General features: G+C 37.7%; 1 protein-coding gene across 2 annotated transcripts in view; it reads right to left on the bottom strand.

Moving 5' to 3' along the window:
• LOC142107613 (dual specificity tyrosine-phosphorylation-regulated kinase 1B-like) overlaps positions 1-26240 on the bottom strand; it is a 32213-nt gene that overhangs the window by 4829 nt on the left and 1144 nt on the right. The window contains exons 1-5 of one of the 2 annotated variants that reach the window (XM_075191141.1): positions 13394-14684; positions 2653-2795; positions 2357-2476; positions 1949-2137; positions 183-330 (exon numbers count right to left, since the gene is read on the bottom strand). In XM_075191141.1, the coding sequence (XP_075047242.1) occupies positions 183-330; positions 1949-2137; positions 2357-2476; positions 2653-2795; positions 13394-13523 (730 nt within the window). In that variant the 5' untranslated portion in view covers positions 13524-14684. Of the gene's footprint in view, positions 1-182; positions 331-1948; positions 2138-2356; positions 2477-2652; positions 2796-13393; positions 14685-26240 lie in introns of those variants that run through there. The other variant, XM_075191142.1, reaches the window with a different exon arrangement.

Here is a 26240-nt window from a genome sequence, read left to right as displayed (position 1 = left end):
ATTAGTCAGCAAGTGTCAGTTGCTACACTACATTATAAACTGCACAATTGTTCAACCAAATCTCTGCATTTCATGTATCATTTCCAACAGAACCTTTGTAAATTGAAACATAAAATATAAGGTCATATAAAAAGCATACAAGTAATTCACTTTGGATATTACCTATCAAGCTTAATACCTACCTATATAATACTTCATTTCTGTATCATGTTTGTTCATAAGCTCAAGTAGTCTCAGCTCTATCTGGGCCTGGTTCAAAAATGCTTTCTTGTTTTTAATGATTTTAATGGCCACCCATTCTTGATCATGGTGATCATACGCCTTCACCACCTGAAACAGCAAAATAGTGGTTAACTGTCATTCAAAGAAATGTACCAGAAGAAGACACAGAAAACACTTTATACTACGTATTTGTTCTCACCACTAAGTGGTCTCAGCAAGCCATCAAATATTGTATATCCTTCCTGTAAGCAATTACTGCCCACTAGACAGGTGAGGGGGTAGTCTTTAGGGATTAGGGATCAAAACATGGTAACATTTGAAGAGTCTCAATAAAACATTTGGTAAGAGAGCTACAAGAACTATGAACTGTAGAAGGACAAATTCGAGAATGTTTGTAGACTGGGAATGTGTGCTCTCAAATGAAGAACAGAACAGATAGGAAATATTGTTACAGTTACATACTGCAGGTAATACAGGGGTGAATTAGATCAGCAAACAAGCTGAAAAATAGATGAAATCCCAAATATTTTTCTAAAACATAAGTAGCAACAAAAATAAAGCTTATAAAATTAAGCCACTAAATGGTAAAGTGGGAAATAATGTAGAAAAGAGAAAGCCCAATATGATAATATAAGTTTACAAAAAGTTTGGTAAAGTGTATAAAAAACAAACAAACCAAAAACACTTGTTTTGATGGGGGGCACTTTCATTCCTGAGCATGGCCCTATCTGTGTGGAGTTTACCAATGTACCTCTATTATCTACATTTAAGCATAGTCACAATGGCAATTTTCTTCCATGGTTTTAAGAACAGCATTTTTTTCTACCAAGCTACTGTGACATGAAACCACCGATCTCAGAGCATTTGTAGCTCCAATATAGGCGCTGTGTACTGTTAAACTGAATGAATGCATTGTACAGAAAGCATATCACACTGCTAAAAGCAGTCATTTTATAATTTTCAAGCAATAAGAATAGACACTACACATATTCAGGCTCCAGCAATTTTCCAATGAGAAGAATTGCCTTTGTGCCACGCTCAATTCACCAAAACAAAGGGGGGAAAATAAATAAATAAAACCCACAAAAAACACCCCATTTCTCTACATAAGCTACATTTTATTATAATACTTTTCCTTACAGGACTCAGTAGTTTGAACCTTTATTACTATGGTGAACCTTTCCTACATACAACACTTCTACAAGCAGTAACCTGCCATCTTATTTGCACATCAATTACAGAGGTTTGATGTTGCACCATTCAATTATTACTCCTAAAAGTTGCAATTGTAACACTCAGAATGCCCGGTATAAGAGTAACACTTTGAAAATCCAGAACTTATTGTGATAACATTTTGCTCCTTTTTAAATAAAACATAATGAAGTTAAGACACCAGTTTCTTCAGCATCCACATACTTGTTTCTTAGGTTACAGCCAACATTGCATCATAATTAAAATACAGGGTGATTCAAAAGTCGCAGTACACCCTTTTATTTCAAAAACTTTACAGGAATTGGGCCGATTTGCTGATTTCAAGATGGCGCCCATGTTTGGTACATACCGTAAAAGATAGACCACGTCACCCATACCTTACTGGAGTATTCAGGTTTCCCAATTTCCTGTAGAGTTTTTGAAATAAAAGGGTGTACTGCGACTTTTGAATAACCCTGTAAATATATTTTTTTTAAATCCAGACATTTTCTGGATGTTTTTACCACCCACTCACCTGTCCAAATGAGCCTTTTCCAATAAGTGAATCTATTTCATATCTGTCCATCCACTTCTCTCCATTTTTAACAATATAATCATAATTGTCATCATCAAATCCATCGTTGAACACTTTCCTCTCCTTCTTCGTGCTGGAGTCTTCAGGTGGTAGTTGCTGGGCACGGCGCTTCTTCTTAGCATAATAAACCTGGGGTTTACAAATAAAACCATTAGTTTCCATGTCAGGCATTTCTACTGTGTTTTTTTTATTAAAACTACATGGATATATTAAATATGATTATTTTTTTTACCCCAATACAAAAAATTTTTTGTAAGACCACACAAGGGGCTGGAAGACATTTGGGCGCATTTACTAACAGTGCCATAATGGACACCTTACAATTACATATACTGAATGTGGACGAACCTCATTTATGTGCTTGTAAGTCTTTATCAAGTCCACTGAAAGCTTCCGTAGAGGTGCAGCTGCCGAGTCTCGGAAGGTTAATGGAATCCGCCGTTGTAAAATGGTCATGTCTGGCAGAACCTGGGGATTAGGTGGACAGTTGTTAAAAAAATCCAAATTAAAACCATCTCCACCCTTACTCAATACTGTTCAATTCCTATTTTTTTTTTTTAAGAATGAAAAAAAAAAAAAAACACTTAAAATAGATCTGCTGTAATAATGAGTTTAAAGCACAGGTAGATAAGAGCCATAGTTACCTGCTGATGATCAGCCATTGATTGAAGGCTGGAGAAAGGAGCGTGACTGTGCTGGCTCGACATGCTTGCCTCAGTGGGGACAAAGGCAAAAGGGGCAGCCAGACAGAAAGAGGAGGACGACTTGCATCCTGTACTGCTGCCACCTGGAAAATATTAAATTAAATTGATCAATAAAAAAATATAAAATAAATTTTTTTAAATTAGTTCCCCAAGCTTAAAGAAAAAACCTTTAGTCATTTCTCAAACAGATTTAAGGAAAAATAATGATACAGGAATTTTAGCCACACCCATTTTTATATAAAGTCTACAACAGTCTATGACAACTTATAGATAAGCCTAAGACCAGGGCTGTGTGTGTGTTAATACCCAGGAGTGTTTTATTAGTAAATTTTTGGCAAGTGCACAGGCGCTATATAATTATTAACAATCATGTACTCTTTAGATAAAACAGAAGTGACGATCATGCATGTCCTGGGAATTATCAAAACCATTGAAATATATCGTACAAAAATGAATATTGATTCACTTTTATTAGAAAATACTACATTATTATATATAATAGCACTACTCAGCATGGTTTATCCTACGATTCTTTTAGCCTCCAAGTGACTGCTGCAACTACCATCTATTTGGCTAAATACTAAAAGGTATATTTACTAAACTGCGGGTTTGAAAAAGTGGAGATGTTGCCTATAGCAACCAATCAAATAGTACATTCTACAATATGACAGCTACTAATATTTGATTGGTTGCTGCTATAGGCAACATCTCCACTTTTTCAAACCCGCAGTTTAGTAAATATACCCTAAAGCCTCTCCATATACAGCTGTGGGGAACAGGCTACATTTTACACAGCAATGGTGGTGGACTTGTTTCAGGGTTTAGTAATCACTATCCAACTAGTGTAATTTTTCCAAACAATGATACAAACACTTTAGTTTCAAACATAATACAGAATGGGATAAATCGTATATATAAAGACTATGACAAGTTACACAGTATCTGCAGCAATGATGTAACTAATACCCAAAAATGAAAACTCCTGTTGAAACACTCAAACAAAAAAAATTCAAAACTTCCTATACATAAACATTAATATAGAGTGGAGTTATTTGTTAATATTTCTACTGTGCTTAAACAATCCATTTCTGTACAAATGTTACTGCAGATTCAGAATGTGCCAAAGGCTCCATACATACAGATAGGCCACATAGGTCATTTTGACCTGTGCTGTAAATGATTTTAAGAAGGGAAAAAAAAAAAAAAAGTCACCTAACTGCGTGCAATAAGTTGCATTTTACAGAACACAGGACCTGCAAGTAGCCATTTTTCAATGACACCTGCAACATGTGCAATATTTAAATGTCATTGCAGTAAGAGGCATTAAACCTATGATCCCTGACTGGCCCTCTATGGTACTCCCTACATCCAGCTCAGATTACCAATTGCTTGAGATTTTCACCAAAATATCAAGCAATTGAAAATCTAACCTTGATCTGATCAAAACATTAATGCTGGCAGCACTCTGCGATTTCATAGCCGATACCAGACATTCACTCAAACTAATTGATTATTGGGCATGATGGTAAATGCAGTTGAAAGATGCCCACTATCAGCCTGTGTGTGGGGTCATCTTCCAATCACACTATGTTAGTCTCAAAAGCTAAGATGTGGTTAATAATAGATTCTTTCTGAAGGCGTCTCTAGAACCCTCTACATCGCTAAATCACTATTCCAGATTTTTATAATTTAAGTTGCTAAAATTGCATGTTTTCATAGAAGCTCACCTTGACAGATTTGACTAGTGTCAAAAAACTCCATTTTATAGCATGTCAGTTACAATATTCTGCAGCTCAAATGGCTTAGGGTTTTTGCAAAATCAGGTTAAAAAGCAAAAACTATATTCTTTTAACAATAATCAAAATTAATTATCAATGCTCCCTGTAGTACAGGTTACTATATACTTAATGCTTCCAAAGAAGTCCAAAATATTTGATGCTTCTGAATGCTGTAGGCTACATTGACCAAGGAAAAGCATGTGCACACACAAGTCCATTTGCTTCAATTGTGTTACACAAAATTATGTGTACAACCTTTAGAGCCTGGAAAAGACAGATTGACGGGACAGACACATTAGGTAGCGTACATGTGTAGATTACTTCACTTAAATACTTGTAGTAACCCATAACTACAGTACTAGATTCATGTTTTGTATTTCGCACAGCATATACAACTGCAATTATGCACAGGAATAATGCTGCAACTCTATTTGCAGTCCCCAATTCATTCACAGATCTAGACAGTCCATCTACAGCTTGCTACACAACAGCACAGAGCAGGAAGCAAAAGCAACTTCCAATAAAGAAATCTAAGGCGCTCAATTAAAAAAAGATAATCCACAGGTGGTATTCTTCCCAATACACCACAGTGATTAAACTGAAACATAAATCGAGTCACTATGCATAATTTACCATGACAGTCCTTACTTATAGCAGTGTAGCCTTTATAACACTTATGCACTTCTAAATATATAAATTGTTGTATCCATGCCACATACGGATGATAAAAAAAAAAATTGAAAATGTAAAAAAATTTTTTAATTCATTCATTTTTGCTTAACTTTGTCTGTGGAAGATTTTTTGTTAATTTGAAAAGTAGTCATTTCCAGCACAGCAAACTTCTGTGCTTACATAACATACTTAGCAAACAGGAATGTATGCTGATTCACTAGGGACTTGCTGGCCTCTAGTGCGAAAGTAGTTACAATTTCCTCATCTAATTGGTTCAACTAGCTTGACAGGTATCCAATGAAGAACTAGTATCTATGGGCAGGGTTAGGCAAAAAAAAAAAAAAAGTCAGCTGTGCCGTTTCAGCAGCATTACCCATAATACCACAGTGCACACAGCTGACTAAACAGCTGCCAGTAGCATACATGGTCAGCAAGGAAACCAGAGAACTCCTCCCTACAGGAGATGGGAATGGAAGAACTGCAGCAGCAAAAGCCTGTTATGGTGTTTATGTGCACAATGCTTCATAAATACAAATGTAATTAATAAGATAAGCATGTGAGCTTTCTGTTCACATTTACTGGAAGGCTAAAACAGAGCTGAGCTAACGCAGTCATAGCACAGAAAGGGTGAGTACAAGATAAACACATCCCTTTGCCATAGCTCCGAGGGTAATTCTACAAAGCCATGCAACCTATTGTCAGGATACTTCTAAGCTTAATAGCCAAGACCCAAACCCCCCCCCCCCCCACAAAACACTGCTATAAAAGCCAATAAACATAAAATATAAGAAATTACATTTGTGAATGTTTGTTCTTGTGTCATACGTTTATAGTGATCGGTGATATAAAGGAAGATTCCATATAGTAATCCCATTGAAGGATACTGTTAGCCAGTCCCTCAAGCACATTATGGATGAACAGAAGAGCAATTGGACACAATTCTCTGCACTACGTCATTTAACAGATCCCTTCTCAGTCTAGGGCTACTGGTGATTCTACATTGCATTTCAGTTTAATAAAGCTATTTGTGCTGGTTCTGAAACTCTAGTCAAATCGTTGAATACAAGTTATATCTACACCAACTTGCACCTCCCACCATGTCTATTGCCAGGATAGTATTTGTGACTGATTATTCTCTAACACACTGCATAATATGGTAGAGCTATATAAAATAATAATATATTTGACCTTTAATTATCAATACCTTGGATATATTGTTGAAACAAATGAGCTGGTTCATTCACATATAGAGACATTACATATAGCCTCTGCAATAGTGATTAGTACAGGTCCGAATTTCGAATCGTACTCATGCTGCAGATATTAAATTAGGAAACATTTTAACGCATACAAGCAACCTAAACAGAATGTATAGCAAAACACATTTGGTAAGCAATAGAGTCCTAACTTTTGCTTTTCCAGTATATGCAAGTAGCCATTCTGCTAAATTTTCATGCAATCTCACAGAATACTGAATTATTATTTTTCTGGTTGAACAGTATTTGGCCCATGAGTTGTTAACAAAGGTGGCCCGAGCAAATGTACATACATGGATAGCATCATTTTTGGACGATTAGACTTCATGAGACAGTGGATTGCATGATAAGCAGGAGATCAAGTAAGGTTATAACTCATTTTCAGGTTACCAATTCTCAATTATGAAGCATCTTCTAAACAATACTGTGCAGGGTGATCTACAGGCTGAGCATCTGAGAAAGCAATATATCAATACCTAAATAATGTACAAAGAGGGATAATTTTGCAAATATATACACAAGTTAAGCGCCACCAATTAAAGTACATTGTGCATGTAGCCGATTCCACTGAGCTAGTAGAGCTTACACCAGGGACCAGCAATCATATGAGGCTCTACTATTTAAATGCCAGGCTGTGAATGCAAACTCATTGTAGGAGATTGGAGAAGCCATATTGTTAACCTACATCCGCAAGTTACATACAATCAGTTTAATCCTGCCACTTAGGAGAAAAGGGATTTATTGCAAAAAAATACATTTCCTCCTGTATCTGTCTCAACTAAAATACAAACTTAAATTATCTTTAGTTTTAAAAGTTGACTAATCTATGGATGATTCCTTGTTTGCACGTTTTGAAATGATTAAAAATTTTAACTTTTGCTCCCAATGTTTTTTGTCTAGCAATCAATTTTAATCTGTACATATTCTACTTCATTTATAGAACATACGATGAATAGCCTTTTAAAATGTTGAGAGCAGTAGGTTTAGCGCTCCAATGTTGCAGAGTGTAAAACTTGTTTCTACTTTTATGCCAAAGAAGGCAACTAAGGACGGAGCACATGGGGATTTAAGAATTGCTTCACAGTGTATTTATAGCACGTGAACTAAAAATACAAACTCAAGTTAAGCACTGGATGCAGAAGCCAAGAAGAAAGCATATAGTAAAATACAAGTTTCTTTCCAAGAGCTACTGATGATAAAAACATTTGCAATTTTGTTAAGCAACCAAACATGTGCATTCATTAAGATTGCAACCAAAATATGGCTTCCTTCTTTCATTCAACCAACATAGGGCTCTATCAGGTGAAAAATAAGATACTCCAGTTTTCAAATCTGGGTCAAACGAACATGTTATCCAATTGGTCACCCCATCCACCAATATGTCCATTCATGTGAGACCATATCTGTCACACGTCAAAACATTTGGTAGTCTTATTGAAGGAACATACGCTATGAGTAATCAGCATTAAGACTTGTTTCTATTAGTGGTTTAACCATTTTGGCTGCACTGTAGCAGCATATTTTGGTTCATAAAAACATTATTTTAATGAACCATACACCACACTGCATAGTGATTTTTCAGTATAGATATAAATATCACAACTTAAAAATAAAAACACAGCAAAGACAGACAAAACATATAGAACCTCGAACTATTATATTATTATATGGCAAGTCTCATGAACTCCCTCCAAGCTTTGGAGATGTACCAGCAATAACTTGTTCTGGGGGGGCTGGAGCAGTCAGAATACAATAAAAACACATTATTTCCATCTACTACTGGTCAGCGTTTAATCAAAAAGACATGTGGTTTACTTTAACATTCTTGTAACCTCACATTTATGGAAGGACAAAGTTGCTGGCACAAACAAGTTCATCAATATGAACGTAATACTCCCTTTAATAGCAGAGATGTGTGCGAGATCAATAGCTCTGAACATTGACTGGCAAGTGATATTGCACCCCAAAATTTAAATTTTCAATTCTGCTCTAGTATGATCTCTAAGAACTAGCCAAAACAATGCTTTATAAAATGGAAGCTTAAACTAGTTAATTCTCAGTGCCTGGAGAAAAACAAAGCTGAGATGCACCATCTTCCATTTGGAGTCTAACAAAAATAGTGACAAAATTGATTAAATGGCATTGCCTGCCAAAGGTAAACAAGGAGGATACAATTTTAAAGAAATATTAAGTTGCTGTGCACAAGATGTGCAGCTTGAACAGTAATAGGACGGCTTTGTATGTTTATCAAGCTCACAGTGGTGCGATTGTGTGTTAAAAGAAAAGTTTACAGCTAGTCTCTTAAAAGTTACGCAGATCTCCTCAGTGACTGATTACACAAACCGTGCCAAGTGGTCCTTAATTGCCTGGTGATACACTGGGTTCATTTAAGGTCTGAACTAAACACAAGACTTGATGCTATGAATAGCTGAAAATAAAACCATCCGTAGGATGGAAGATAAAAACTGGGTTCCTTACCAGTTTAACTTTCTGAAACATATTACAAGTTATAATTTAACATACTAGCCATGTTAAGGAAGCAAAAAGGAATATGATAATGTCACAGGGCTTTGTAGCAATTATAGTTTGTGAAAAATACTGTAGAGTTGCATATTATATAACTCCCTCCAGTACAAATACAGGGGTCCAAAGCCCACCCAATACTCATTCCTGCTGAAAAAGCTTTGCAGTCATTTCTATCTAAATGGAGGCTCTGGCAGGTGTATTTCTTTAATCAGTCCCTCACATTTTGATTTCCTGGGAAAATGTGGGATAACCACTTATAACAATGGAGTTCTCATTCAACGCCATTTTCAAACAAATAACTTGGAAAAAAAACAAAAACGTATTCTGCTGGGAAAAAAAAGGATTTTAAAATCAGTGCTATAGGCTCCACATTAACTAAGTAAAGCAAAGGTTATCAATTTTAGTTAGTGTGGACATCATACAAAATAAGCATAATTCAAATGTTATTAAATCTGCAAAGTTCGATTTATGGAAGACAGTTTAGCTCAAACTCAAAATTACATTGGCAGCGCTAATCTAGTTCTCAGTATATAACACTTTGCAAGTTCAATGCGTTAAAACCATAAAGAAACATGACAAACCAGACACCAGACAGACAGTGCCCTAAAGAGGTGTCAAAATAAAAAAAGCCTGTGCATATTTGGGAAGTATTCACCATTTTAGCTGTGGTTTACATTCACAAACTTCTGATGAAAGTGCGATATCCATCTTCTTCCCCATTTTAAGGTGTTTATATTTACATTACTGTCAGTCTCTACTAAGCTGGCTGACTCTTATTGCCCAAATCTCAACCTCTACTTCTACTATCTAAAACCTAACAGCAATAAACACACTCACATATTGACATGGAAAAGACAATATTTCATGGTGACCATTTCAGTCTTACCCTGGACCATCATAGCATTAGACCTCTACTGACTGGGGTTACTATTTACAAGTGAGAGTTCAGTTGAGCATTATACCTTTAAATCAGGGTGGGCAGGAAGTTCCTGCAACTCAGAGAGAAAAAAGAATGGGGGGCACTGCTCCTAATTTACCAGCACCAAATATAACTTAAGACTAAACCAGACACGTTTGTCCTACACAAAGTTATACCTGGTGTAGAATATGCCCCAGGTGATATTTTAAGGTGTCACTACAGTGATTTTTTAATAAATGTAGGACTTATTTCCAGATGGTATTTTTCAGATGACTGTTTTATAAACGTGCTCTGATCGTTAAAGAGAATTCTCTACGAAGCTTACAAAAAATAAGTTTCTACATTTTGGGACATTGGTTTTAAGGCAGCTTTATATAAAACCAAGTTTAATAAAAACAAACCTAAGGAAATGTTACGTTTTTTTTTTTGTTTTTGTTTTTTACAAAACTTGCTTGTTCTAGCTGGAACAAGGTAACAGTCCGATAAAATAAAGGCACGCAGGACAGACTTTTTGACTATTGAGAACAATAGTTGATCTTTGCACGACCAGTAATTCACATTCCTAAAAAAAGCATCCTGTTGATCATGCGATTAGAGGTTTCAAGATGCATGCCACATATGCTGGACAGCATTTTAGTAAATGCAGTGAAGTTCCAAATATGCAGCCAAGAACCATTAGTAGAGGCTCCCAGTCTATCAGTGACTCAGTGTTGAGCACCAAAAACTAAAATGCTCTTAACTCCTGCTGCAGAAGAATAGGACATTTACTGAATCACCACCAGGGGGCGAGTATATCACAGATGGCACGAGTCCCAGAACTGTACAGTTGAGTTAGGTGGTGGAGTTTCAGACTGTGTATTAGTGTTTGTAGTCCTAATGAACAAGATTACTGTACAAGTTTTTATTCTACTAGTCTTTGTATGTGCAAAAAGATTTATTGCACAAACTAATATGGATCATTAAGTCCCAATTGTCTCAAATCTATGAAAATGGCCAGCATTGGATGAGGTCATCTTGAGTGCATCATGAACCCATTAATTTTCTTAGAATCACTGCAAACTGCACATTAACAAAGAGTTCAATTTGATTCATCACGTTTCAGAGAAAGGGGTAACACCCTTCTTTGAAGTAATGCACAGTATCTTAAGATTTTGAAGACCAAACATTTAACAGGTGCATCAGAAGCACAATCATTTTATTGAGAAATAGCATCAGCCTTCTGTAGAACACAATTAAACAATTCACAAAATAGTTGAATGTAAACACTGCATCTGAGGAACATGCAAATATAACCGCAAACTGGAAACAAAGTTTTTATAAAGTAAAACTTAACCCAACAGATGGGCAAAATTTACTTTTTGAGGGAGATATGAATATTGGGTGTAGGAGGTCCTTAAAACAGACTATTAGGACCAGATGCACTTTTAGGCATTAACTGTCCCACACTAATCCAATCTGCAGTCAGCTGTTATTTCTAGCAAGGAGTCAAATTTCAACACCTATGGAATATAGCCACCTGTTTAACAGTACTATCCAATCCTATAATATACGTTCAAAATCATAAAATGTAATATTTTCCTTATTCTAGGAATTTCTCAACCTTCTAATAGATTGTTAGATCACCCAGTGTGCAAGCATAGGGTTACTGTCCAGTTGATTGAATTGGTTGTGGATACTTATGGAAATAAACCATAGACTTTTTTTGATACTTAAGTAGAGGGTAGATACTTAACTGTCACTCTCAAAGACATGATAAGAAAACAAGATGGGGTTAATTAAAGAGGTTTCAAAACCTCCATGGCAATGCCTACACTTAGCAAACATTTTTGTTACTATAGTTAAGTGAGAATTAACGCTGGCAAATCCATTTTTCCTACAAGCTTGAATGCAAATACAAAAATAACCAAATGAGCTAGAGTAATGAGGCCTGTTTACGATCACTAGCATTTCAAGTTTCTGGCAAACCTGAGCAACAAATCAGAAGTTGCAAGTAAGATTCACCATTCAAACAGACAGACAAATATATATATATATATATATATATATATATATATATATATATACACACACACATATACATATACATATACATATACACACACTACAAACTCAGACAAACTTAACACGAATTTAAGTGTGCCTTTAGAACACAAGTGTCTACAGGTTACCATCCAGTCTCACTTATGCAAGCTAAGATGTGGTCATGTGATCACATGCAAGCTATGATTTTAATTTCCAAACTAGTATAGGTCACTTTGAATGGCAAGATAAGCAGTAGTACATAAAATACTTTTACCAACTGAAAGGATGATTTGTTTAATCCTTAAAAACAACACACCACGGTAACAGAACAATTGAAGGTTAAAATAAATCTATATTCCTCTCTAAATATGGGATGTCTGAGGAGTATTCAACATACCCCAGTGTTTATATAGTCCATCAAATACCACCACTTCTAAAAGTTTCAAAGTCACGTGGTGTGTGTTTGTGTTTTCAATCGCAGCCTATTTTGGCCAGTAGACATATGAAATACTCAACACAGTAACACCGATTTATTATTTCAGCTTGGCGGAGAAAATAAAATTTATTTAAACACTGCTAATTTGGTCAGCAAGGCAAATTAAACCTCAATTAGATAAAGAAAAAATATATCAAACTTTAGGAACATCTGCTGCATTTTATTTGACAAAATCACACCTGGGTCAAGCATTGTCTTGTCTATTGTACCTAAATTCCAGTGCATTGATTTGTACAGACAAATCAAATGTAGTCAGCTGATGACTGGATGTTACAACTGCGGGTCTATATTATATAATCATTTTAAGAAACAGGCCTAACTCTTGGAAGGCAGAAAGACATGCTGGGAAGAATTAGACAGTATATAAATACTTAATACTGATAGTGCTTTGGTTAAATAGGCTACAGTTGAGATATGAAGGTGCAAAGTAACAGTTGATAATAAGCACAGAGCCAATGCTATGATTTTTTTTTTAATCAGTCATGCATAGGTCACCTAATAGATAGAACTTAACACAATGACTAAAGCATAAACAGTCCAATTGGTCTTTACAGGCTTCATTAATACTACAAGGGAATGTAAATCACAAGCACCAGAAAACCACTCCCAAAAACATTTCTAGCTATTCTTAGTAGAATGTCACGCCTGGAAATGTACAGCTGACTGCTCTGGGCTTTCCACACAATGTTACAACAAAGAAAAAAAAGCAAAGAGAATGCAGTTTCCTGTTTTATAAACAGTACTACAATGATATACAAAATATTTGTATCTTCTTAACTATATTAGGAATAAGGCTTTGATAACTGGTGTGTCTCCAGCTGCAACAGAGCAACAAATCCCCACAACTACTGGAGCAGCACAGGTTGTCATCCTATACTCTTTTTAGCAGGGGTATTACATGTAGTAGTGATCAGCAACCACTGTATGGCACATAGAGAGGATCTGTGAAGTGCATCCCAGGGGCCAGGAAATACTTATCACAATATTTAGCTGTGCAGTAGCGGATACTAACTTCTGGAAGGCTTCTTGTTGCAGTGGGAAGGAGGCAGGTAACACACCGGATCCTTATTGCCCCATTCCGTCTGTAATGCTGTTAGCATTCTCTGAGGGGGAACCTCTTCAGAACTGGATGTAATCACCATCGATAATTCTCACACAAAAAACACCCGATCCACAGAAGTCCGAGTAGGAAGTCAGAACAGATCACACACACAATTTGTAAGGGAAAAATAAAAAGGCTGAGTGAGCTCTGCAACGCTCATAGATCCATCACTTCCACGGCATCTGGGCCAGTCTTGTGGGTACTACAGGTAGGATATGGAGCCGGATATAAAATCGCCCACACGTTGGATAGGGGTGAGGAGGGGGATATATAAAATAAACTCCAGGTCTGTGGTTGTTGCCAGCTGCCTGTAGCCCTTGAGCGATGGGGGATATTTATAGGGTGTGATAATCCAGTCTGGCTGTGGACGAGGAACCCTGTTACACCAATAGGCCAGGAGCAGGCGCCGGGCCTTATCTTTGGGGAAGCATGCTGCTACCTGATGGGAGCGGGGAGACAAGGCACGGCACCCAGATGAAGGTGACGACGGGTCATGGAAGGTCACGGCCAGGCACACACCCTGCTAGGCCGGATGACAGATGATGCCCGCTCTCTGCACAGTCCCCGGCTCTGAACTCTAGGCTCTCCCAAGTCTGAGGCTCCACACCCTGGGATGTACCACTGCAGCCACAAGCAGGGGGGGAGGCGCGTCACAGACACAATAATAAGTGACTTCCTCGGGCCCGCCCAGCGGCCCCCACACCCCCGCCTCGGCTGTACTGTGTGCAGCGGGGACCGCGGCCCGGAGTCTTATAGAAAGCGGGGTGTGTGAGAGAGCCTGGTCGCCTCCCACAGCTTCAAACCATTTATAGTAACGTAAGCAGACCTGTGTCAGGGGGCGCGCGTCCGCTGTGCGCGCCCCCGCCGCTTCCGTTTCAAAACGGGCGGGAAAAAAAATAAAAAAAAATAGCAGCCCCCTCAATGTATCGCCTGCACCGCCGGCGGGCGGCTTATCTATCTGTTAGACTGCTGCGCTGGGTGTGAGGCAGAGGACGGCCGCTCCCGCTCCCCGGTGATAGGACGCAGCTCGCCATAATACATTCTAGTGGAGCGATGCTGGGAGCTCCGGAGCTGCTGTGCTGTGGGAGCCGGGATGTGTGGGCGGTGAGGAGGAGGAGGGTTTGCTTCTAACTGACAGAGACATGTTTGATTCTGCTGAGTCACCCGCCCGTCTCTGAGGCACTCGGCGGACGTGTCCAACTGCGGGCGGGCGGGAACGAGTGTGGGGGAGGGAATCGCCAGCACTGCCCCAAGCTGCGCCAACGCCTTAGCAACAAGAGGCTGATTGGCTGGCGCTCACAGCGGGAACGGGAGAGGATGGGACGCGATTGGCTGACGAGTAGGGTCGCAGACGCTGATTGGCTGTATTCGCAGGGACTCCGTGAAGCAGCTGATAAAGCAGCAAGTGAAACAAGCGCAACCATGGGGGAGTTTGAGAGCAGAGTCTAATGCACAGCAGCCCAATATGTATATATACACTATACTGCATCTATATACATTATATACACCAGCCCAATATGTATATATACACTATACTGCATCTATACAGCAGCCCAATATGTATATATACACTATACTGTATCTATACAGCAGCCCAATATGTATATATACACTATACAGCAGCCCAATATGTATATATACACTATACTGCATCTATACAGCAGCCCAATATGTATATATACACTATACTGTATCTATACAGCAGCCCAATATGTATATATACACTATACTGCATCTATACAGCAGCCCAATATGTATGTATGTATGTATGTATATATATATATATATATATATATATATATACACACTATACTGCATCTATATACATTATATACACCAGCCCAATATGTATATATACACTATACTGTATCTATACACTACAGCAGCCCAATATGTATATATACACAATACTGCATCTATACAGCAGCCCAATATGTATATATACACTACAGCAGCCCAATATGTATATATACACGATACTGCATCTATACAGCAGCCCAATATGTATATATACACTATACTGCATCTATACAGCAGCCCAATATGTATATATACACTATACTGTACCTATATACATTATATACAACAGCCCAATATGTATATATACACTATACTGCACCTATATACATTATATACAGCAGCCCAATATGTATATATACACTATACTGCACCTATATACATTATATACAGCAGCCCAATATGTATATATACACACTATACTGTATCTATACAGCAGCCCAATATGTATATATACACACTATACTGCATATATACAGCAGCCCAATATGTATATATACACTATACTGCATCTATACAGCAGCCCAATATGTATATATACACTATACTGCACCTATACAGCAGCCCAATATGTATATATACACACTATACTGTATCTATACAGCAGCCCAATATGTATATATACACTATACTGCACCTATACAGCAGCCCAATATGTATATATACACTATACTGCACCTATATACATTATATACAGCAGCCCAATATGTATATATACACACTATACTGTATCTATACAGCAGCCCAATATGTGTATATACACTATACTGCACCTATATACATTATATACAGCAGCCCAATATGTATATATACACTATACTGTATCTATACACTACTGTATACAGCAGCCCAATATGTATATATACACTATACTGCACCTATATACATCATCCCAATATATACACTATACTGCATCTATATAGCAGCCCAATATATACATTCTATACAGCAGCCCTATATACACACTATACTGCACCTATATACATTCTATACAGCAGCCCTATATACACACTATACTGCACCTATATACATTCTATACAGCAGCCCTATATATATAATATATATATATATATATATATATATATATATATATATATATATATATATATATATATATATATATATATATACATACACACACACTATACTGCACCTATATATACACACACACACTATACTGCACCTATATATATATACACACACACACACACACTATACTGCACCTATATACATTCTATACATCATCCCAATATATACACTATACTGCATCTATATAGCAGCCCAATATATACACTATACTGCACCTATATACATTCTATACAGCAGCCCAATATATACACTATACTGCATCTATATACATTCTATACAGCAGCCCTATATATACATTCTATACAGCAGCCCAATATATACATTCTATACAGCAGCCCAATATATACACATGCCATCCTATATACACACACACTGCATCTATACAGCTGATTATATATATCTCTATATATTATATGCAGTCTATACAGCAGCCCTGTATACCAGGGCCGGATTAACCATAGGGCTAACTGGGCTACAGCCCAGGGGCCTCGGGCATCCAGGGGGCCCTTGAAAGTGCTCAACAGCATTATTGATCGGTCGGGGGCTACCATTGCAGTAAAGAGCGTACATTGCGCCGGGGAAGGACCGCAATGCCAGGAGAAGGAGGTAAGTGCCTTGGGGGCAGTTTGGATCACGGGGGTGGGGCCCTCACGGGGGAATGGAGGCCCCCTTAGCCCAGGGGCCTCCATTCCCTTAATCCGGCCCTGCTGTATACACACACATTACATACAGCCCCTCTATATACATTCTATGCCATCCTTTATATGCTATACAACCTCCGTAAATTCACATTATATACAGTCCCTCTATATATCAGCACTTATATAGTGCCACTAATTCCGCAACACTGTAGAGAACTCGCATCAGTCCCTGCTCCAATAGAGCTTAGTCTAAATGACCTAACACACACATACTAGGGTCAATTTGATAGCAGACAATTAACAGTCTATACAGCAGCCCTATATACACATTATATACAGCAGCCCTATATACACATTATATACAGCCCCTCTCTATATACATTCTATAGATCAGCCCTCATATATATATATATATATATATATTCTGTAATACATACACTATACAGCTGCTATATACACAGCCACCCCATATATAGTTTCTATATTCATTACATACCATCCTATACGCATTTCGTACAGTCACCCTCAATATACAACCACTGGGTATATGTTACAGTGACGCCAAAAAGCACAGTCCCACTGCCTCACCCTCTAAATCAGGGTTTCTGAAGCTGGTACGCGTCAGGGTATCTCAGACAAATTCAATGGGAACTTTTATCTGTTAAGCTAAGAACTATACGATCATGGGTTTGTAATTAATAAAACACTTTTATATTAACAAGATGATAACAAGATGATACATGGGAAGTTTTGGTAACCTCTTCTATTAAGAGTGTTACATTTCTATCTTGTAAAGGCCTTTCATTAGGTCCTCCACTTGTCATTATTTGTACACTGTTTTCTAGCAGAGAAACATCCCAGCCGTGTTGAAACGTCCCAAATGGAGAACAAAAAACCCAGTTTCTCAATGCATTTTCCAAGGACCTGTGTCATTATCTGTCAAATCATGGATATATTCATTAAAGGTAAACATACCGATGACACAAAGTCCATTGAGTCTAACGTCCCCACATTATAAGATGGCCAAACCTTAGAGGGAAGCACAAGCTCAATTATTAGATTGCTCACAGTAATCCTTCTCTTAGTGGTCCAAAGTGTTATATATACAAAGTAATGCACATCATCATATTTTAGAAAATCTAGATTTAAATTGTTATAACCACAAAGGCAATTGGTAACAATTGACAAAAAAAAAACAATGATCAATTTCCTCTACAAACTGATGCAAAAGACAATTTTCAACTAGGACAGTAATGTGTCCCAAAATGGCAGTTAAAAGAAGGGAAAATCCACCCCTTACATTCTTCCCTGTCGGAAGTTTGTCGGGGTCCATCCCTTGACACACACACTAATATAAAGAGCTTACAAGTTGAGCAGTCAGTAGTAGTAGTAGTAGTAGTGTGTGTGTGTGTGTGTGTGTGTGTGTGTGTGTGTGTGTGTGTGTGTGTGTGTGTGTGTGTGTGTGTGTGTGTGTGTGTGTGTGTGTGTGTGTGTGTGTGTGTGTGTGTGTAAATGAAACCTGATTGGATGGCAGCACCTCCTAACCAATCAGATGTTGCTTTCATTGATAGTCGTCCACAGGCTCTGCAAGTATAGAGGCCATATATACCAGAGCATGCTAGCAGGACACAACTAACTGATCCACAGGTAAGACACTAGTTATTTACTTTGTGTGTAGGAGCACTGAGATGACTATAGAAAGCAGATCAATCCCTAGACTTTTTTAAGATGCTAAATGTACATACACATTAGGCTCATGACAATCATTTTTAAAACTACACATAGTTATTTAGATATTGAATTTAGACTGTAAGCTCCAATGGGGCAGGGACTGATGTGAATGAGTTCTCTGTACAGCGCTGGGGAATCAGTGGTGCTATATAAATAAATGATACACTTTTTGTTAGGCTATTTTAACTTTGTTATAATAACTTGTCTTTAAGTAAAAAACAAGTACAGAAAATCTCAACACTAGATTCAGGATTTTTCACCTTCATTCCTATGGATTGCCCTTATATTCTAGAAATATAAAACACTTTGTATTTGTATTGAATTGGGCTGACAATGACTTGCTGCTCATGTACATATTTTATAATAATGTCTGACAGATGTTTATACATTTACAAGGCAGAATACTGGAAAGGAAACAAGTCTGTCTGGGAACCAGACTTCAAAGTGTTTACACCTAAACCACACTCAATGGATACCAGCAAACCATGCACACTAAAATAGTTGTTGGAAGATGTAATGTTTCAGCCTTAGGGAACATTTATTTACATTTACTTGGTGTGTACCAGAAAATTAAAGTTATTGGTTTTTTTTTCTAGTAAATAAGTTATACCAGTGATAAGAAACCCAATACAATTCAGGGGCTGCCCTCTGACCTTCAAAAAGGCCACACATTACCCTTAATATCAATACTAACAATTAATGAAAGAGACTCTCAGTAAGAACATCAGCCATCATTGTAAATAAGAGCTACAAGTCACAAGAAATCGGACAATGAAGCAGGAAGGAGCTGGGGCTGTGAGGGGTCAGGATGGGCAAATAAAACACCAGGGCCACCTGTAGCCATCAGAGTTAGACGCTTGTCTTCCCTGACTGATAACTGAGGTTCACATTATAAATCTTCATATTTAGGGTCCTCTTTGAGACTTAAAAGTGGACCAATCACATACACACAGTGGACTAAAGCAATAGTTTAGAGAATCTAGCACATGAATTTAGAGACATCTGTTTGTGCCTCACGTTATATTACTAGTTCTGAATAATGGTTCAGGCCAGAAAATGGCCGTCTCCACTGATGGGTCACAAGTGATCTTATCTGGTTGAGGATATTTCTCAAAAATGTATCCAGTAGTTTTGAGATTTCTGTTCAGCCAGTGACCAAAGCCTTTTGCTTCTAAGGCATGATGATCAATGTTATTGTATGTACAGTTTAATCTGCCATATGAAGTAATTGGTCAAGAATCTTTTGTTGTTTGCAGTCAGCACATTTAATTGCCCAATCATCAAATGTACAACTGTACTTCATGTAGGTAAACTGGTTAGATATTAAACTGCTCAGTATCCAGGCAGTTTCTGTCAATCAAACCCATCAAGAAAAAGTTGCAAGGCCCCACAAATAAAAGTTATTTTAAAAACTCAGCACTTATAATACAACTACTGGCTCTTCAGCACTCAGTGTAACACCGTAAATCCACAGTATAAACACATATCACAATAAACACATAGCAAATCGTAATATCTACCACTTTCGACTATCTACAAAAGAGTACAACATAATCCCTTTAACAAACCTGGCTATGTCCAGATAGATCAAGTCTAAAATAAATCACCATGTAACCAGTTACAATAAAACTTCTGTCATTAGATGGAAGTTGGCATTTACTACTGGTGGTGTTATGGAGATTCCTGTTTATGTATTTGTTTACTAGAACTACTACGATGCTTCTCCAAATGGCAGGTAACCCCAAATATCTGCGCAAGTATATCAATGCAGATATGCTGGAATATGCTATGTTTTTCCATATTGTGTCACACGGTAGAAAGGGTAATAGGGATATATAGTAAAAGGTGGCTAAACATAAAATTCAAGCTGAACAACAAAAACAAAGTGTTTTTTTTAATGCATAAATGTACATGTGAACCTCATGGTGACAGGAGTTTAGACTTGTGACATTCCTTATAACCTTGTTATCTACCTTACCATCAGCTACGGTCATCTATGATCAGCCATTTTTAGGCTCAGAAAGGCACCATGCAGCATACTTAAATGGACTTACATAAATTACATCCTACTTGACCATTGCCCTGTACTGAAGTCTTATTTCAATTGTTCTTTTTATTTAATAAGCTTTGAAAAATTGTACCAATAGATTATGAAGGAAATTAGCCGCTATTAAATCATGGCCCATTTGAAGGCAACATTGTGCAATTTAGAAAACAAGATTTGATTGAGCTTTTGTCCTTTTTATGAAACCAAGAAATGTAACTCTGCATGCTAATTATCACTAATATAATATGGATTAATTGCCATCACATAAATGTGCAATAACAAGATCTGCAATATCACAAATATTTTGACAGTACAAATAAAATATACTCCAATTAAATGTAACCTCAGCATCAAACAGGACAACTAATATTGCAGCATAATATTGGAGGTAAGCTGTGTATTTGCACTAATCAGCCCATACATGTGTATTCTTCACATGACAACAACCAGGTCTGTCGGTGTTACATAACATACACTGCATTTACTGCTCCTTTCCATATTTCCTCAGCTGAGTGAGAAAACACCCAGTTACAATACTAAACGGATAGCCAATTTAGTCAGAAGGTCCATAGACAACATGTATAAAGAGATATAATGCAAGCTTAGTAATACAGTCACTTGCACTCCTAGTTTACAGTTATTTGTAGCAATGAATGTAACGCACGCCTCTCCACACTGCAGCTATGACATTCTGGCACTGAAATCCATAGAACGGTGCCTCTTTGTCATCACAAACATGCACAAGTACTAAAGGATGTATTAATCCCAAGGTGTCTGCAGAGTACCTGACAGCCGCAGGTCACAAGTCCACTCCGCACTAACTGCGATTGTAAAGGGGATGATGCATTTGCTAGGCTTTCTGGCACTGCAGCTGTTAATAAAATAAAGCATTAGTACTCCCCTCTCTGCCACATCCCACAAACAAGAACACCACAGAGGACATTTTCTGGGGTCTCAATGAATGTGTTCCACTCCCCCCTCCATTTAACCAGTAGATACTGACAGTACAGAGGATTCTGCTAGTGAGGGGTGCTGTGCTACAAAAAAAAAAAAAAACATGGCAGCCTTCATGTAGTTAGAAGTCTCTTCTATAATTAGATTTGACAAAGGGGGTTGGGGAGGGGAGTTCACAATTTTATAGATATGCTATGTTAAGACCATTATATTTTCACATTTATTTTCCAAGGGGATAAAATCCTCCCTCTGAACACAAACTGCTGATCTAAGTGTTATCAATCAGCCTTTGTAAGTAGCACAGATTCCCTGAGCACTGAACATAAGGGCACAAATGTTCCCGTGCATGCCTCTGCAGACTCACCTCTAACATTTCCTCTGCTATGGCAACAGGCTCCCTATTGGCTAGCACAAATGCTACTTCCAGCCAATCCCGGGAGCCGCTCTGCGGTGATGCATGTTGCTAGGTTATATATGATGCAGTGAATGATTATGCCCAAACAAAGAGAGAAACCGGAGCAGTTGAGGCACTCCAAAAATACCCCTCTTTTCAAAGCCACTGCTCCTTCCAGGAACATGCAGATATAAATAACGCACTGCAGTTACCAATCCCGATCCGTAACCAATATCCAAACGAATCAGATGTGCTCCATATGCCGGCAGCCAAAATTTTCCACTGGCACCTTGCCATCTTAAACAGACATGTTCAAAAGTGCTCTCAGATCAAATGTCCTTCTCCCAAAGCCTGAAACCAGGAGGAGCACGTGGACGGTAACTTACTGCAAGATGCACTGCAACTACATCTATTTCCAGCAACAGTCTGCAGCAGTGTTCCCCTCTGTAACTCATTCACTGCCACACTGCACACAGCGCGATGGCAATTCCCTAGTAACAGAAATCTAGCAGGACTTCCTCCAGTGCTTCTAACACAACCTGACAAGTGCTCCCCCACTACATCCCAGCCATGCAAGTTCAATATGCAGAATTAGCAATTACTGCACCACATCACTGATTCAAATGTTTTCATTCCAATACAGTTCAGTGAACACAAAACACATGCATCACAATTTGGGGTGGGCAGAAAAATAAACCTATAAACAACAAAATACTACCAGAGGGGTCTCTCTGTGACCATATACATCCCTAGATTGTACTGGATCCCAGCACCGACACTGCTGCTATACAAGACATAAGCAGATGGCATGTTGCATTACTCCCCCACCCTTCTTGTATGCAGAGGGAGGTGACAGTGTGGCAGAGGTGCTCTCATTTGGCCACTAGTGTCCGGCCACACATAGTCCTTAAGGCTGAAGGGCTGGAAACTGACTAAGGTCATGAAGGGTTCAATATTCCCTTGATTTGCCACTGCTTAATTTAATACAAATAAAAAATGTGTGTTAGGTTAATATATAACATTTGTGCTACATATGTCACAGCGAATGTACTGGAGTAATGTTAGGATGTGTGTACACCTAGATGACACAATTTGTGGGAAAGTATCTTAAGAGCTTTGACACTCCACATAAACCCCTAAAACACCTCTCCATTCACATGAATGGGATTAAAAACAAAGCACTAGGAGATGTCTAGGTACAGGAGTGGGCTCCGAGTTCCTGAGCATTGCTGTATTTTTTTTATTTTTTTTTTAAATGGCAAATAAATAATGTAATCTATATACAGCCATAGTGTGTGGTGGGAATATATTAAGTAGCATCTAAAATAACATACTTTCTCTATTTGAAAGGATTTAGGCACTCCTGACAAGTACATTTCAAGGACTTAGTTCCCAAATTCCAAAGGAATCGCCAAAGAGGGGAGATGAGGAGCTCCCAGGCAAATGCCAGACATTCCCCCCTATGAATCATGTACTCACACGCCTGCATCATCCTTACACCTCCAACACCCTCTGGTCATTTAATGTATCCTGATAACTGTGCCATAAGTAACAAGTACCCAAACATCACAGCTTCTGACACATACAAGTACATATTCTATAAATACATTGATAAAAAGAACTGGACATGCTAAGAGTACATCAGCAAATGTTGACGGACAGCTGCCATTAAACAAGATGATGGGAGTCATGGAATCTAGTTCCCCAATATCAATACTGAGGCACATTAAAAAAAAAAAAGTAGCTTTGTATGAAAGGTCAATAAGGAAAGTTCAGGGCACCCAGCTGAAGACCTGCCGATAAAAACCCCATTCACCATACTAAAAGTAGAAGCTACAATCATATCCATTTCTACAAGATGTGGCTTTGAAACCAAGCAGACTAAGGGACATATTGGTGAAACTGATATAATGGGGACATTGCTGGTGCTTGTGCATCAAACGGACCTATTTATTAAGCAGATCATTTACAGGATGTGTAAGGGGTTTGGCCACATAAAACACAGGTGGGATTGGCCAGAAGAAGACATTACAGATATTGCAGTGGGTCTGAAAACAGTTTTAAGTAACTACAGTGACATGACAAACATATATATCCATCTCTAGGAGCTCAAAGCCCAATGTTTTTCAAATTCAGCAAAAAGTTTGCTTTATTTTGTGAGTGATTTGTATTACCAAAAGTAACCCTCATTATCTTCTATGTAACTTTGTTGACAATTTAAGTGTTCATACACATGCATTAAAGTGTAATTAAAATGTAAAGCATAATAGTGTATTCTTCTCCCCTTCCATCACAAGCAGATACAACTGCAAATCTTGGGCAATGTATACAAAGGACCTAGTACAAGACCAAAATGTCATTATAAAGACATGGAATGTCAGATATCGGTCACTTTGTGTGAATTCACCAATCTGCAGTCTGTTCTGTTACCTAGAAGACTGTAATCCAAATACTCAGAATCTGACTTCTGCTCAAGAATGATGCAAACTAGACTATAACATTACCCTCCTAAAAAGCTCTGCATTCACCAAAATACAATGCAAAGCACATTGTAACCCTTATGCTTTAAACGCCAGTCACTGCTTTTGACAGCGATCAGTGGGAAAAGTCTAACTAGTCACTCACTGCCGATCATCAGTGGCATCAACAGCTCTGGAAACCCCTCCACATTTCAACTTACAATCATTCTTTGCTGTCAAAAGCAGTGATCAGCATTTAAAAACTCCTAAGTATAAACACATACTGGCCTTATTTGCTTTTCATATTTTAGTGTTAAATGGACATTTAAAAAAAGTAAACTGTCCACAAAATGTAAGTAGTAGTTGTGCATCTGTTTAGGACAGTTACTAAAAGTATTATGTCGCAAAATACAAAACAAACATTCTTCAAGTATTAGGACTTGGCTTGGTCTGTTAACATACAATAATGCTTCAAAACCATGTATTTAATCAAATTAGGCATTAGTTCAATACATACACAGAATTCTTTTGCACTTTCATTAACCTTTTAATCTGACCCCCTCCAACTAATTTGTGAACAGTCCTTATACCAGATTTTAGAACATATACTTCTAGGATAAGGACTTATATGTAGACAATTAAATATGAAAGCTGCCATGTCACTGGATATTAATAATTTTCCCTTTCAACAAGAACCTAAAAACAAAAGACTGCTAGCCAAAAAATATATACAATAGTAGATATAGATGCTCCCAAATGCCAAAGTATAGTGTGTCACTTTGCAATGAAATATATTGCATTAATACACTCTAAGTTCCAGTAACGCAAAATAAAATTCTGCATCCCTAATGGGAAAAAACCTATTACATTCCTTAAAGAACAAAGCAAACTTTATAAATTGGCAATGGCTAGAGCTGCCATTGTTAGGGAAGAACTAGACAGCAACAACATGTGATCTAGAACTTCCTATAATGCCAGGACATTCATATAATTATCTAACAACCACATATAGTCAAAACACAATGAAAGTAGATATCTTAAAGAGGGCATCTTTATTTATGCTGCATAGTCAGCAAATTGCACTTGTGTCTTTTAAAACACCATTATCATTCATCAGCTAAGCAGGGAAGGAAAATCATAGAGTATTTGTTTATAAAAACTGTCCAAAGAAGACACCCAAACGGAGGGCGAGACATAGCGTCCTAAACACAGAACTTATTTCTCATGCCAACCACTATAAATTTCACTTTGTTTTCTGCAGTATAAGTGCAAAGTTGAAAAAACAAGTTTATGCAGTAAATGCTAATTCTATGCAGACTCCTGTCCTTAAAGCTCTGTCTATTTTTCATAAATACCTACACGTCACAGATCACAATGACCACTAAAATATTAAATTCTGCAAAACTTCTTAATGCCTAACATTACATCTCAAAATCAATTTACTCCAGATGCTCTCAAGGACACATTGGAGCACAAACTAAAACAGAAATACATTTAAATCACAAGAGTCAAGCAGAACAGTTTACTCAAATAAAAACAATATAGTCACACAGTCTCCAAAGACAAGATATGCCCCTGCTTACATCACATCTGAAAGATTAAATAATGCAAACTATTCATTGATAAGCCAGGCGTCCGTGCTTTT

Source organism: Mixophyes fleayi, chromosome 11 (assembly GCF_038048845.1).
Source record: "Mixophyes fleayi isolate aMixFle1 chromosome 11, aMixFle1.hap1, whole genome shotgun sequence".
Classification (NCBI taxonomy): Eukaryota; Metazoa; Chordata; class Amphibia; order Anura; family Limnodynastidae; genus Mixophyes; species Mixophyes fleayi.
Note: the sequence above shows the minus strand (reverse complement) of the source record. Positions and strands in the feature narration are given on the sequence as shown.